We start from the raw sequence: 15,138 nt of genomic DNA, 5'->3' as shown, positions 1-15,138 counted from the left end.
GTTGTTACACAGGCAGTAGCCTGAGTAAATACTGCCAAGCTTTATCCTGAGCCCTTGGCATCAAAGGGACAAGGAGCTGCTCTCATTGGTCCTTCCTGTCCTGTTAACCCCACCTATCAATATGCGTAATGTTAGCAGGGGTCCACGCACATACTCAGGTACAAAAACGTCTGCGAATACACTACTACTCATATCGTATTCATGCTAATGATCAAGGAAAAAGGGGTAATACTGCACTTCTCCTCCCCAACAACTGACTCAGTCAATACAGCAAGAAATGTGATATCTAGTCTGCAAGTTTCCATGGAACCAATATATAATGCTATTTGAAGTATCCCACCTTACCAATATACGAAGAGAGGGTGAAAGGGAAAGCTCTAAGCTCTGTGAAATTGTCCCAAGCTCTGCACATTATAATGTACTTTACCTCTTGAAAGTGAAATAATGAGGAGGACACTGATTGGTAGAGGACAGAGAACAACAACAATGGAGAGAGTATTGGGAAGGAGAGGGCATTTTCTCAAGGGCATCTCAATCACATTACGTTTTCCAGGATGTGAAGAGCCTGTACTGAGTTTTTTTCTTCCATCACAAACAATCTCTCTGATTCCCACTCTTCCCCTCTCCAGCTCTACCTGTCCCCCACAGCACGCACTCTCTCTCTCTCTCGCTCTCTCGCTCTCCATTACAAAGACTTAGCCTCTACTGACGCTTATTAGAGGGGTTCGGAAGAGAAGAGAATCTGTCCATCTTACTTATCCTGCTGAGTAGCATCACCCTTTACTTCCTTAATCCCCTTCATACACCCCCCCTTCATACACCCCTAGCTCAGTGTGTCCACAGAGAATACACACAGGTGGTTTGGCCAGAGCATCATTAAAAAAAATCTAATATTTAGAGGTCAGATAAACAAGATTTTTCTCAGTCATTTGAATAATCTAAAATAAATGTTTGCCTTTTTGAACAAGCTCATTTGTACAGAGAAAGCATTTTCCCTGCCCTTTTCTCATTCTCTCTTTCTCCCTGCCACCCTCCCTTTTCTCATTCTCTCTTTCTCCCTGCCACCCTCCCTTTTCTCATTCTCCCTGCCACCCTCCCTTTTCTCCTTCTCCTTCTCCCTGCCACCCTCCCCTTTCTCCCTGCCACCCTCCCTTTTCTCATTCTCTCCTTCTCCCTGCCACCCTCCCTTTTCTCATTCTCTTTTCTCCCTGCCACCCTCCCTTTTCTCATTCTCCCTGACACCTCCCTCCCTTTTCTCATTCTCCCTGACACCCTCCCTTTTCTCATTCTCCCTGACACCCTCCCTTTTCTCATTCTCTCTTTCTCCCTGCCACCCTCCCTTTTCTCATTCTCTTTCTCCCTGCCACCCTCCCTTTTCTCCTTTTCCCTGCCACCCTCCTTTTTCTCATTCTCTCCTTCTCCCTGCCACCCTCCCTTTTCTCATTCTCTTTCTCCCTGCCAAACCTCCCTTTTCTCATTCTCTTTCTCCTTGCCACCCTCCCTTTTCTCCTTCTCCCTGCCACCCTCCCTTTTCTCATTCTCTCCTTCTCCCTGCCACCCTCCCTTTTCTCATTCTCTCCTTCTCCCTGCCACCCTCCCTTTTCTCATTCTCTCTTTCTCCCTCCCACCCTCTCTCTCACTCATTCTCTTGTTCTACTGCGTTGAAAGCCTGGACACCCTGCTGAATGAAGCTTTGGGTCGAATATAAACCAGACTCAGCAGTGTTCTGTCAAGGGTAGCTAAAGAAGACAGGAACTATCCAGAATTTAAACATTCATAAGAACAAAAGCTCCCATCTCAGAAAATGTTGGGCAGCTGTGTCCCTCATTCCACCCTGCCCAGGGGACTGGGAACGGCTAGCTAGCTCTGCCCAGAATGGATGTACTGCTGTTGGCAAAGACAGTGTCCCTCTCCCTGTCTGCGGGTCTCTTAACCCTGCACACGATCAGCAGGCCACAGTAAACCAGAGACTGTATGAAAAACCAGATCAGAGAAGGCATCCTTTTTCACTCCCGTAATTCAATTGAAGCCGGCCTATCTGCAGCTCCGCGCCCACCCACACCCAGACCCCCACAGCCCACCTCCTCACCCCTCACACCCTCTCACTTCAAACACAATAAATCAAGTGCTTGTTACACCTAATTTGACTTTAATGGCCTGCAACCATTACAGAAGATACATCATCCCTCTTTCTGAGTTTCCACCCTCCTTTCCTCCTCCTCAGTCTCCATTATTACGTTTGGAACCACCTATAAATAAACCCCTCAGCTCAGCCACCCCTCAGTCACACAGAGAAATTGAGCTTTACAGTAGAGCTGCTGCCAATGTGGCAACGAACAGGAGGAAAGCCAGAGGAATAACAATCAGGCCTTTGCTGCAGTCGAGACAGATGGACAAGACAGACAGATGGACAAGACAAACTGATGGACAGGCAGGCAAAGCTGTCTGGGACAGCAGTGTTACGCAGGTCGACTGGCTCTGACACAGAGAAAGAGAGAGAGACCGAGAGAGAGACAGAACTAGCCAAGCCGATTACACTGAAAACACTCCACTCTAAACAACATCTATCATTGCCATCACATATCCCTCCCATCCTCGAAGATAGTTGCTATGACAATAACAGTTCCGGTGGTCAGGACTGTACAATGCTGGTCCGACCAATCAGAATCCATTCTCCAAGACTGTTTTGATCAGGGGGACTGGAATATGTTCTGGGTCGCCGTGGATTGATGTCAGTCTTGTCGGGAAACTGAAGGAGAGAGATGCTGCTGATAAACATGGAAAGTTGACCGGGGACAATTGTATAGTTAAACAGTACAAATACGACATACGCAGATCGATCAAGATGGCGAAACAAAGGTATAGGGGAAAAGTGGAGGAGCAAATCAGCGGGTCAGGCATGAGGCGTATGTGGCAGGGACTTCTAACGATCACGGATTACAAAAAGATCGCCAGGCACGTTGCGGACAACAACACCACCCTAGAGCAAAACGACTCTTCACTGCCGAGAGAGAGAGAGCCCCTGAGGACAATGAGGGCTACGTACTGACGGTCTCCACGGAGGATGTCTGGAAGTCACTGAAACATGTCAACCCTCGCAAGACTGCTGGCCCAGATGGCATTCCTAGCCGCACCCTCAGAGCATGTGCTGACCAGCTAGCTGTTGTGTTGCGTTTTCAGACATTTTCAATCTGTCTCTAGCTCAGGCCGTTATCCCCACCTGCTTCAAGTCGTTCACTGTCATCCCCGTGCCCAAGAAAAGGAAAGTAACTGAACAACTACCGACCCGTAGCACTCACTTCCGTCATCATGAAGTACTTCTTAGAAGCTAGTCAAAGACCACATCATCTCCTCCCTCGCCGACACACTCGACTCTCCAATTCACCTACCGTCCCGACAGATCCACGGACTACGCAATAGCCATTGCACTGCACACTGCCCTCATCCACCTGATCAAAAGGAATGCATGTGAGGAAGCTCGACTACAGCTCGGCCTTCAATACCATAGTGCCCTCTAAGCTCACAGCCCTGAACTCCTCCCTATGCACTGGGTCCTGAACCTTAGGCAACATTACCTCCTCCACACTGATCCTCAACACAGGGCCCCACAAGGGTGCGTCCTCAGTCCCCTCCTGTACTCCCTGTATACCCACTGAGTGGCCTCACACAGGTCCAACTTCATCATCAAGTTCGCTGACGACACGACAGTAGAAGGCCTGTTTACCAACAACAACGAGATGACCTACAGGAAGGAGGCATTATGACCGCGTGGTGCTAGGTAAACAACCTCTCCCTCAACATCAGTAAAACAAAGGAGCTGATTGTGGACTTCAGGAGGAACCAGGCTGGGCACACCTCCATCCTCCGATGAGCTGAAATGGCAAACCTCACGGACACCAGGAGGATGAAGAAATTGGTGTTGCAGGAAGACCAAGAAGGTCATCAGGGACCCTATCCACAGACTGATGGAAGCGGGGAGAACACTGGCAGTATAGGAGCATCATGGTAAAAACGGAAAGACTGGCCAATAGCTTCTACCCCCAGATCATCAGGCTGCTGAATAACCACCCTAGTCATCAAAATGTTTACATTTGAGTCATTTAGCAAACACTCTTATCCAGAGCGACTTCCAGGAGCAATTAGGGTTAAATGTCTTGCTCAAGGGGACAGAGATTTGTTTCACCTAGCCAACTCGGTGATTCAAACCAGTGACCTTTCAGTTACTGGCCCAACACTCTTAACCGCTACGCTACCTGCCGCCCCACTACCTGCTTCCCCCTGTCCCCCAAGACCCCCCCCCCCGCTGCTCCCCTACGGAAATTTTGTTTTCCTCGCCCTCAACTGACATCTTCCTTGCCTCCACCCCAATGGTCATTTATCATGTTACAGTTGTACCTACAGTATATTATTATTATTTCATTCCCTTCCCTTTGACCTGCACTGTTGTAACGGAGCTTAAGGTTTTCACTGTACCCTGCATTTATATCTGTAACCCTGTGCATGTAACTAATAAACTCTCCAAATCTTATAATAATATAGAAAACAATGGATGCATATGTAAAATATACATCATGCACTACATAATGCAAGCTATCCCTATGCATTATGAAGGGAGTTATTGGTGTTTGGTAAATGAACCACTCATCAGCATGGTTATGTGAGTGGCTGTTTCCCTGCAGTATACCTAAAGCCCAGAGGTAAGGACTATAAAAGCAGTGTAATCTGTTACTGGCATGGCTTCATATAGCTTCATTACCAGCATTATCCTGCACAGGCAGCAAACAACCAGGGGAGATCAGTGAGACTGGAGCTCTCTCTCCAGGGTAATTCTCTACTTTATGAGGCTCACGTCTGGAAGGCAGTGGCACTACAGGACTCATTACAATGAGTGTGTTAGAAAGAGTGGCAATTAGGTTTACCATAGGGGACATGGACAATGTTGAGACAACATCACTCTGAGGCTGAAAGACTGACACTAGTGAATGTGAGGATAATGTAAACCAATCTCACTAGTCAAGTTCATTACATGCTAATGCAGACTAAATGAATACAGCATGGCAAGTAATGCATATCAATGGGCTGTCAGCTACACTATATATACAAAAGTATGTTGACACCCCTTAGTGGATCCGGCTATTTCAGTCACACCCGTTGCTGACTGGTGTATAAATATGAGCACACAGCCATGCAATCTCCTTAGACAAACATTGGCAGTAGAATGGCCTTACTGAAGAGTTCAGTGACTTTCAACGTGGCACTGTCATAGGATGCTACATTTCCAACAAGTCAGTTCATCAAATTTCTGCCCTGCTAGAGCTGACCAGGTCAACTGTAAGTGCTGTTATTGTGAACGTCTAGGAGCAACAAGGGCTCAGCCATGAAGTGGTAGGCCAGACAAGCTCACAGAACAGGACCACTGAAATGCGTAAAATCGTCTGTCCTCGGTTGCATTACTCACTACCGAGTTCCAAACTGCCTCTGGAAGCAACTTCAGCACAATAACTGTTTGTCGGGAGCTTCATGAAATGGGTTTCCATGCCTGAGCAGCCGCACACAAGCCTAAGATCACCATGTGCAATGCCAAGCGTCGGCTGGAGTGGTGTAAAGCTTGCCGCAACTGGACTCTGGAAACGCATTCTCTGAAGTGATGAATCACGCTTCACCATCTGGCAGTACGACGGACGAATCTGGGTTTGGCGCTACCTGCCCCAATGCATAATGCCTTTTCTTGTTTCAGTATGACAATGCCCTCTTGCACAAAGCGAGGTCCATACAGAAATGTGTCAAGATTGGTGTGGAAGAACTTGACTGGCCTGCACAGAGCTCTGACCTCAACCCCTTCGAACACCTTTGGGATGAATTGGAACGCCGACTGCAAGCCAGGCCTAATCGCCAAACATCAGTGCCCGACCTCACTAATGCTTGTGGCTGAATGGAAGCAAGTCCCCGCAGCAATATTCCAACATCTAGTGGAAAGCCTTCCCAGAAGAGTGGAGACTGTTGTAGAAGCAAAGGGGGGACCAACTCCATATGAATGACCATGATTTGGGAATGAGATGTTCGACCAGCAGGTGTCCACATGCTTTCGGTCATGTAGTGTATCAGGCCAGTAGCGGTGACAGTGAGACCAACCTCATATGTTTCATGCCAAGCTAATACATACAAATGAATACAAATAGAATGTCTGTTGGTAATGCATATGAATGAGCCATAGCTATCAAGGCTGGTGACAGTGTGACAGGCCATCAGGACATAAAGACCAGACACAGGGGTGTGACAGTTACAGGGGGGGTAGAAATCTCCCCAGCATCCATACATTAAGCCTGTAATATCCCCATTGTGTTATATCCAACACCATGTAATTGACCATGTTCCTCACTGACTGCATGGTGCCAGTATGTGTCAGTCAGTGTGTGTGCGCATTTGTGTTAGTGTGTGTCTCTGCGTGTATGTGTCTATGTGCAGCGTGTGTTCGCGCAAGCCCTCTCTGTGTGGACTATGAGGACATGTGGCTGAGTGCAACCTGCTGTGATGCCCACCGCCAGGTACCATTGTCATGGTGTTATGTAATGGACTGATTAACTAACAGGGCCGATTTAAGTGACGAAATGACATTAGGATGGCAGCAGGGACATGGTCAGCATAACAACACTGAATTAAACATGAATAGCTGACTCAATCACAGAAACCGTCATTATAATTCAATCAGGCATCTTGATCCCGCTAAGGAGGAAAGGAGGAGAGAGAATGGACCTAGCTAGAAAACTCGCAGCAGATTTTCTGGGATTGATTTCTGTTTTTTTGTGGGGGGTTCCATAGTCTCTGCCGAAGTCTTATCAATGTCAACGCCAGGTCGCAATTGTAAATGAGAACTTGTTCTCAACTGGCCTACCTGGTTAAATAAAGGTGAAATAAAAAAATAAAAAATGTACTAAAAGCAATGCTCAAAGATCAATGTATGCAAATTGTCTTTAGAGAAACCATTTGATATTCATTCATTATAATGTAAATGATAGAAAACATTATCCTAGGGGATTTGCTCATGCAACACCTCTATAGCCCTACCTACGCACTGTAGCCTATGGTTTGTGGACACACGTTAATCTTATCCATCATCATCTTTCATTCCGACACAGAGTGTAGGTAATTACAAATCAGCCTGGAACTTTGTCTTCTGTCTTAGACAGACAAGGGATCGCCGGCAGGTGATTACACATCCTGCTCCTCAACAGTACCTGACAGGCAGGCAGAAAAATCAAGCACCAGCAGGTGTCATTGCAGCCTTGATTTGAGCCCCTGATCTCTTTCTCAGACACTGTCTTGTTTGCTCTCTCTTTTTTTTCCTCACGCACTCTCTTTCACACTCACACACACACACACACACACACACACACACACACACTGATGTGGAGGGCAGAGATAGAAATATGAGTTGGTGCGACAGGTTCCGTTATCTGTTGCATAAGTAAGGTGAATGAATGCAGCCTTGGCAGGACTGCTCTGGACACCTGTCTCTACACAGAGAACCTCTCTGGATGGAAAAACTGCGTCACACACCCAACTTTATGTCTACAACATAAAAACATGCACAAGTGCTCATACGCCATCAGCGATCAAAGGTCAGTTCATATTTATAAGCAGGATGTGCAAAACAGAGTTCACAAGCCATAATAAAAGTTGTAAACTACTGAGGGTATTGGAGAATTTAAGTGAATTGAGAGCAGGAATAGCTGTGTTGTCCTGATTTTGTTGGTGCCTACCTGAGATAGCGCAGGGGCTCGATGGTCTCCGCCGGTTCAGTCGAGCTGTGGTTCATCTTGTCAGCCTGGGAGAATTCAGCACAGAAGAAGAAGAAGGGAAGAATGAGTTGCACTGCTTTACAGAATACACTCTTGTTCTCTCTCTAACTGCCCGCTATCTCCCACTCAGAACCTTCCTCTCTCTCTCTGGCTCCTGTTCTCTCTCTCTCTGTGATGAAACCGGCTAGCTGTTTGTATCAGTAGCCCTTCTCTAGACGAGGCAGCCAATTATGAGGCAGGGAGACACGGGAGTAGCCAGCTTATTGGCCCAGCCTTCGGCGAGTCATAGCAGCTCAGTCAGCCAGAAAGTGGCTGAACCAACAAACCCTCTGTGGAGAAACTGGAGCAGAGTGGGGAATGACTCAAAGCTCTGCAAGTGGCACTCACACGCAATAACAATGCCAATCACTTTATAGAGGCAGGAAATGCATATGGATTTAGAATTGTACATATTTGCTGGCATTGAGCATAATATAACATTCACAATGTCATATGTACAGTATATTCTAAAATACCAGATAAATGTATTGCATTTAATTCATTTATGGTTTCATCTGCATTGCCTGAAACTTTAAATAGATGGGATTTGACATCAGGTTTAAATGTGTTTAAAGCATCAAAGAGAAGTTTTAAAAAATGTAAGGGAAATCCCCAACAGCACACATACACACATTATACATGCAAGTGTATGACGCAGACACACGCACAACCTCCATAAGCAAAATTGTATATAGTATAGTTCATTTGCACAACTCTTGCCAATAGCTGCCAAGCCAAGGGCTGCAGCTCCTAACTGGGTCATGTTAACAAACAATAGCTCACATTCTTCAGGAAAGGTCAGTGCTGCGCTCAACATTCTAGCCTGTTTGTTCAGCGTTCTAGCAGGCCTGCTCTATAAAGTCTGCTCATTTTATGAACAATTGAAAGGCCAGTTTTTTTGGTCCGTTTGTAGAGTGGTGAGTGACAGGACAATGGGAAGACACTCTTCTGGACACCAATTTTAAGGTCAATTTAGATTGGACTACACCCTTTTTGTTCCTCCTATTGAGTTATGTAAGCCCTTGTTAAAAAGGAACCCCAAACAGCTGTACCAGTATATTTTTTGAGAGAGAAAGAGAGGTGGATATGGCGAAGGAGATTCTTGGTGCAGTCTGCCATCCTGAGGTCATATGAAGACATTACAGCCAACAGTATCCAATTATCGGAAGTCTACTCTAGATGATGGAATAGAACTGTCATTTTGTTTAATTTCATACAGCTAAATAGCCCAAATAAGGTGATAGAAATCTAGTTATTATTGTTCAGATGCAATAAATCATAACACGAATATAGTACTGTAAGAGAGGAGGACTACAGTAGCCTAGGCCTGCCACTGAAGCTTAGCGACCCTCAGAATGTCGTCACGGTTTGTCACAATGTCGTCATAATGCAAGCGCAAACACGCCCGTGACCTTATCAATAAGTGTATCTAGTATATCACAACGTTGTCACCCCCACCTGAGAAACATCCTAACGTTCCTCAAATTGGTCGAAGAGCTTGTGACCACTCGGGGTTTATTCCCTGATGGAGCAGCAGCAAGACAAATTTTGAAGAGCAGTAAGTCAACCATACCTTTTTGAAAATGTACACAGAGAAAGTTCTGCGCGAGATGGGCTACAAGTTGGGAGCAACAATCGGCGAGGGAAGCTACTCCAAAGTGAAATTAGCCAGCTCCCAGAAACACAATTCTGAGGTGGCCATAAAAATTGTGGACCGCAAAAAGGCTCCCCACGACTTCGTCCACAAGTTTCTACCCAGGGAGCTGACACTTTTGAGGGGAGTGAGACATAACAATATTGTACATGTGCACGAATTCATAGAGGTTTGCAACGGCCGACTATACATAGTGATGGAGGCGGCAGCGACGGATCTTCTCCAAAAAATCCAAGAGGTCAATTCCATCCCCATAGCCCAAGCCAAGACCATGTTTTCCCAGATTGTCAGCGCTGTGAACTATCTCAATCAAAACAACATCGTCCATCGGGACATGAAATGTGAGAATGTGCTGCTGACTAGGGACAACCAAGTAAAGATCACAGACTTTGGTTTTGGGAGGTTTGCTAAGGGCTACCCTGAGCTGAGTAGCACCTACTGTGGTTCAGCGGCCTACGCCCCACCGGAGGTACTCCTCGGAGTTCCATACGACCCTAAGAAATATGATGTGTGGAGCTTGGGTGTGATTCTCTATGTCATGGTCACTGGGTGTATGCCCTACGACGATTCCAATGTCAGCAAACTCCCGCGGGCTCAGCGCAAGGCCTTGGTCTACCCGGACGACGTCGCCGTGGAAGAGCCATGCCAGCAGTTAATTGCCTATCTGATGCAGTTCAGCCCTTCTAACCGTCCGACAATCCAACAGGTGGCAGAGCAGTCTTGGTTGCAATAAGCAAGAGGCCAGGACAATGTGAGTGATTAAATCATGTGCAATTGAAAATCTCTTGACTTTCGTTTGTTCCCCATGTAGGCTAATAAAAGTTATTAGTGGTCAGCTGCTGGAAATATTGTAGGTCTATCCTACTAATAATACTGATAATATGCTATTCACATGTAGCCTATTCATCACGGACAGTGATTTTACATTCTCAAACAATAAGTATAGTAGGTATAAGTAGGTATAAGTAGACTCGGGAGACCAAAAACGCTGCAATCTAAAAGGAAAACATTCAATAGTGCATAGGTCTGGCTACTCTGCCTAGCCTACTTTTTTTCTGCCATTCATAATGAACACACATGAAGCATGCCGTTCACTGATTAACTGTTAACCTGGCAACTGTCCTGTTGAAACAGAAAACGGTCTAATTCCATGGTAACAATATCTGAAGGTTCGTTTACACCTGTAAATCAAAAAAGGATGACAGATGCACTGGCCGCGTTGTCTACACAGGCACACACCACACCCACAGCTTCAAAATGTCGAGCACAGAGAGACGCAGGTCTCTTACCGTGAGCCAGAAACATGCTCACAAAGCGAACCCAAGAACGCACGGCAAGTGGAAAGATACTCTGCTTTGGAGCGGCATGACCAGACGGCCAACACGTACCTTTCCAAAATGGCGAGTATTTTACGCACACCTATGCGGTCTTACTATTGATGGAAAATGTGGATTCTAAATCATGCCTTTAGATAATTTATGAATAGACTCTTGGGCAATTTCAATGACGTAAGTGAGTGGTATAACAAATACTAAATCCCTGATGACCTTTTATATGGCTTTGAAAAGGACAGGGCAATAAGCCTGATCATGTTATAATTAAACTACAGGGTAATCTAATTCGTTTTTGTATAGGCCTACAAAAATCATTAAAACATTTTAGTCAGGAAAAGTCATTCAAATCAACATTATAAAATCTATAACAAAGCCTGGACTAAAAAGGAAAAGGGGTTAAATTGTTTATTTTTTACTTGATAGAGCAAGAAAACAATTTTAAACAAATAGGAACAATTTTTTTAGGGTGAGGCGCTACACGGTAAACAGTGCTAGCACCCCAGATAAAACGGAATGGTGTTAGTCGTCAAACAGCAGTAGTCAGGACGGCACACTAATGGCTGCTGCACCTGCAGCCTGGAACCAGAGATAGACAGAGGACTCATCTTTATATCTGTGCCATTATAGCATGGACAGCACCATTGAGGCCATCTCCATTTTGAAGTAGTCAATTAATTTTCTTCACGATTAGCTGATCCCTCCTGATAACCCGGTTGGACATGTCACCAGGAGGGATCAGCCAATTAAGTTGGAAGTCCCACTGAGTTGACTACATTAAAATGGTGGAAGCCCTCAATGGCGCTGTGCATGCTAATACAGCCTTTTGGCGACTTAGAGGCCTCGATCATTCTCTATGCCTGGAACGCATGCCAAGGACCCCAACCATCATGGCTCTGAGCAGGGCTCCAGAAGATGAACAGGCAAATCTCAAATGACACCCTATTCCCCATATAGTGAACTGCTTTTACCCAAAGCCCTATTAAGTAGTGCACTATATGGCAAATATGTTAGAGATGAAAGCCCATTTATCTCTCTGAAATTTCATAATAGGGTAGGTATGGGGGGGGACAAATCTATAACAATGGGAGATTAGCCAAATTGCTTGGTGGTTACAGAAAACAATGGGATTCATATGAACAGGACAAGCTGGGGAGTTGCTGTATGAACCAGCACTTTATTAATTAACACTTACGGTGTCTCATTGTTAACAAACACACTTGGTTTATCCGGAGGTCTGGTACACCACACACACTGCTATCAAAACGTATTAAATCAGGGGAAAGCATGTACTCCACATTTGTTGGAGGGGGGAAAAAATACATTGTGGCAGCACAAGATAGAACCTAAATTCAAAGCATTGTTTGATCATTTCCTTTCAGTTTAATTTCTATTAGGCCACTGAACTGTTGTGTAGCTCTGAACCATGTTTGGATACAGAAGCTCGACCTCATAAGACCTCATACTGACACAGCACCGTCTTATTCCTTCTGAGAGGGAGCTTTGTAAGCATGGTGCATATTTCAACACTTTCTTACCCTGTACTGCACCACCTATATAAATGCAATACCGCTGGCATTTCCACCAGATGGGCTAGCAAGCTAGCTAATTAAGGGATCTGACATAACTCATACTCTCCCTTGTAAAAGAAAACAGAAATAAAAGTATAAAATGTTTCTAGGGTTTCGCATAACTACATTCTGAAAGCTGTCCAGCTTTTTAGACCAATGAATGGGCTCGTAGAAAACACTGGACACAAGAAAATAATCTAAAGTGGAGATCCATTGGAACTGAGGGCATAAGCATACATCTTAACTAGTGACCCGATAAATATACCCAGACACAGCATGTGTCTGTAAGAAAAGTTATGTCCCACAATCTATGACTAAAAGCAAAATGGCTTCATAAAATGAAGTCCCTTTCCCCCCCCCCTTTTGCATTTCAGAAAAAAAAGCACATCCCGTCTATTTTGAACATCAAGGATTTAAAACAAGAGTAGAATGATAGGATAATTTGGGCTGCACTATTTCTTTGGAAGGCTCCATTTTTAGTTTTTAATTATTTTTTTATACCATTTACAAGAATAGTCCTCCCACAATGTGTTCCGTGTTTGTACATATTAAAAAAGTTAAGTTAGTTACTTAATCCTTTTTCAGCTTAGAAAACAAAGTCTTTCAAAATGAAACACTAAACCAACAGATGTAAAACCACCTCAACAGTAATGTTACCTTTCAAACAAACAGAGACCTCCACAAAAGAGTCCAGTTCCAAAATAGAAGGGAGCAGAATCTTTTGACTTATAAAAAAAAACAAAATATATTCTAACATTCAGCCATACAAAATAACCAGACACACTCCGGGCTGCTCCTCTGTTCTGCACACCGTCGGTTCAAAGACAAGGCAGTCTATTCTGTGGATAGATTTTGTTCTTCAAAAAGTCATTTTTTTTTTTTTTTGCAAAGCTGAAGCTATTTTAGTATTCCTTGGATGGTCCTCTAGGCTCCACACCTTGATCACACCGATAGTCATTGCGCAAATTAGTACGCAGCATCATCTGGTTATGTGTGCAACAAAAATTCAACATTCACCGTCTGCTACCATTTCTGTCAAGCTGTCTATGCATACAGTTTGACGCATAAGTTAAATCCAAGGTATGCACCACACAGAGCGCACTGAAACTGCCTCTGCAACGCAATGCTGCAAGGCAAACACAGCGTTCCATTGGAAATTAATGTACTTCTGGTGTAACAAAATGCAATAACACCGTCGGTGTGATCGAGGCATCACCCACAGTCCCTGCCACGACATCTGTCTGTCTGCAGTCTTGTGCCACCAGCCATGCCAGGCTACCACTGAGGCCAGAGAGAGACCCGGTCCTGTCTCTCCTAGGTAGAAGGGGGAGATGAAGTAAGGCGCATCATTCACAGTGGACAATGTTGACGGTCGCGTCACCTGGATAGCCAATCAGAGCCACAGACACAGCTGGACTGGGACATCCCTCCCTCTCGGTGTGAATGTGTGAAGATCAAAACTGACCAGGAAAGGAAGCGAGGCACCATAAATGTTTGAGATTGATTAAGTCCATGCCACCGTTTTAGATGTAGCATCTCTCAGAGCCCTGTAGTCTCCCAGTACAACACCAGTGCACCACACTAGAACTGAAGACTCACAGGAAGATCGATGGCGGAGGGAGAGAACATAAGGAGAGGTGCATTTTAGTTTTTATTTCATTGGTCAATGGTAGATTATGTGAAATTGTTTTCCAGAGAGGAGTCCTTTGTTAAATTGATAATGAGTGACTATTATTCAGATTAATAATAAGGGTTGATAGAGGGGTGGTGTTATTTCCATGTGTTGGCTGTCTGGGAGATGGAGCGGGAGGGGATCATGTCCAGGAGGTACTCTCTCTGGCGCTCCAGGTTGGCGGATGTGGTGGTCTTGTTGACAGACAGGCTGGGGTTCACATATGCCATGGTCACACCTGGAAGGAGACGATAACCACAGCAGTGAGTACACAGGACTGGAACCAGGGACACAAACAGGAAACATCTCAAACACCCTCTACCATCCTTTAGCCTGTCTGCGGCCATTACAGCAAGAATCAAGGACACACATTTTTTTATTGGAATGAATGGATTCTACATTTTTTAAAAACACACAAATGAGTCTGATCCAGCACCAGAGGAAAGGCAAAGAGAGAGAAAGGCTTTAGCTAGCTGCCCCTATCTACATCTCAGACTAATAGTCACCCCATTTGTATTTATTTATTTACCTAGGCAAGCATAGTCACCCCATTGAGGTAGTAATGCACCTTCCACAACCTTTTGTGACACTAGAATGTATTTTAGGTCGCCAGGGAGAGAGAGAAGTGGAGAAAGAGGGAGAGGAGAGAAAATGAGAAGCAGGTGAGGACAGGGTCTTGTCTCTGTCCTGTAGAGGTTCATCTACCTGAGTTCCCGGTGGTCTGCTTCCTCCAGGCGTTGGGGTTGGCCGAGGGGTTACTGCTGCTGCCCTTTGTCCCCTGCCCCGGGCGCATGGCATGCTTACCTGGCCTGCTGGCCAGTGCGGCCGCCGTCACAGCGTTCTGCAGCTGCTGAGAGGATGTGGGGAACGAGTGACTGACACCGCGAGACCCCACCGCCTGCTGCACACTACGGGACAGTTGACCAGGGCTCTGAGAGGGGGAGAAAATATAAAGTTTAGTAACCAATGTGTTAATATAATTAAAAAGGATGCCACTGTTTTTTGAAGTTATCAAAATGTACAGACAAGCTTCCCCTTTCGTACAAGTTAGTTGTGTGTAGTGTTGCGTCCC

The 15,138-nt window shown here is 45.3% G+C and overlaps 3 protein-coding genes across 8 annotated transcripts in view; 1 reads left to right on the top strand and 2 right to left on the bottom strand.

Moving 5' to 3' along the window:
• Positions 1-8,082, bottom strand: part of yjefn3 (YjeF N-terminal domain containing 3) — a 109,890-nt gene extending 101,808 nt beyond the window's left edge. Inside the window, exon 1 of the mRNA XM_024421322.2 lies at positions 7,761-8,082. Within this exon, the coding sequence (XP_024277090.1) occupies positions 7,761-7,816 (56 nt within the window). The 5' untranslated portion in view covers positions 7,817-8,082. The remainder of the gene's footprint in view (positions 1-7,760) is intronic.
• A 1,156-nt stretch (positions 8,083-9,238) lies between these two features.
• tssk6 (testis-specific serine kinase 6) lies at positions 9,239-10,273 on the top strand. Its single transcript, XM_024422735.2, has one exon. The coding sequence runs from the start codon at positions 9,422-9,424 to the stop codon at positions 10,223-10,225; it is 804 nt and encodes a 267-aa protein (XP_024278503.1). The 5' UTR covers positions 9,239-9,421; the 3' UTR covers positions 10,226-10,273.
• A 944-nt stretch (positions 10,274-11,217) lies between these two features.
• The window catches only part of LOC112250838 (transcriptional repressor p66-alpha), a 33,805-nt gene continuing 29,884 nt past the window's right edge, over positions 11,218-15,138 (bottom strand). For all 6 annotated transcript variants that reach the window (XM_024421318.2, XM_024421316.2, XM_024421319.2 and 3 more), the window contains exons 10-11: positions 14,772-14,997; positions 11,218-14,304 (exon numbers count right to left, since the gene is read on the bottom strand). In XM_024421318.2, the coding sequence (XP_024277086.1) occupies positions 14,165-14,304; positions 14,772-14,997 (366 nt within the window). In that variant the 3' untranslated portion in view covers positions 11,218-14,164. The remainder of the gene's footprint in view (positions 14,305-14,771; positions 14,998-15,138) is intronic.

Source organism: Oncorhynchus tshawytscha, linkage group LG05 (genome assembly GCF_018296145.1).
Source record: "Oncorhynchus tshawytscha isolate Ot180627B linkage group LG05, Otsh_v2.0, whole genome shotgun sequence".
NCBI classification, from domain to species: domain Eukaryota; kingdom Metazoa; phylum Chordata; class Actinopteri; order Salmoniformes; family Salmonidae; genus Oncorhynchus; species Oncorhynchus tshawytscha.
Note: the sequence above shows the minus strand (reverse complement) of the source record. Positions and strands in the feature narration are given on the sequence as shown.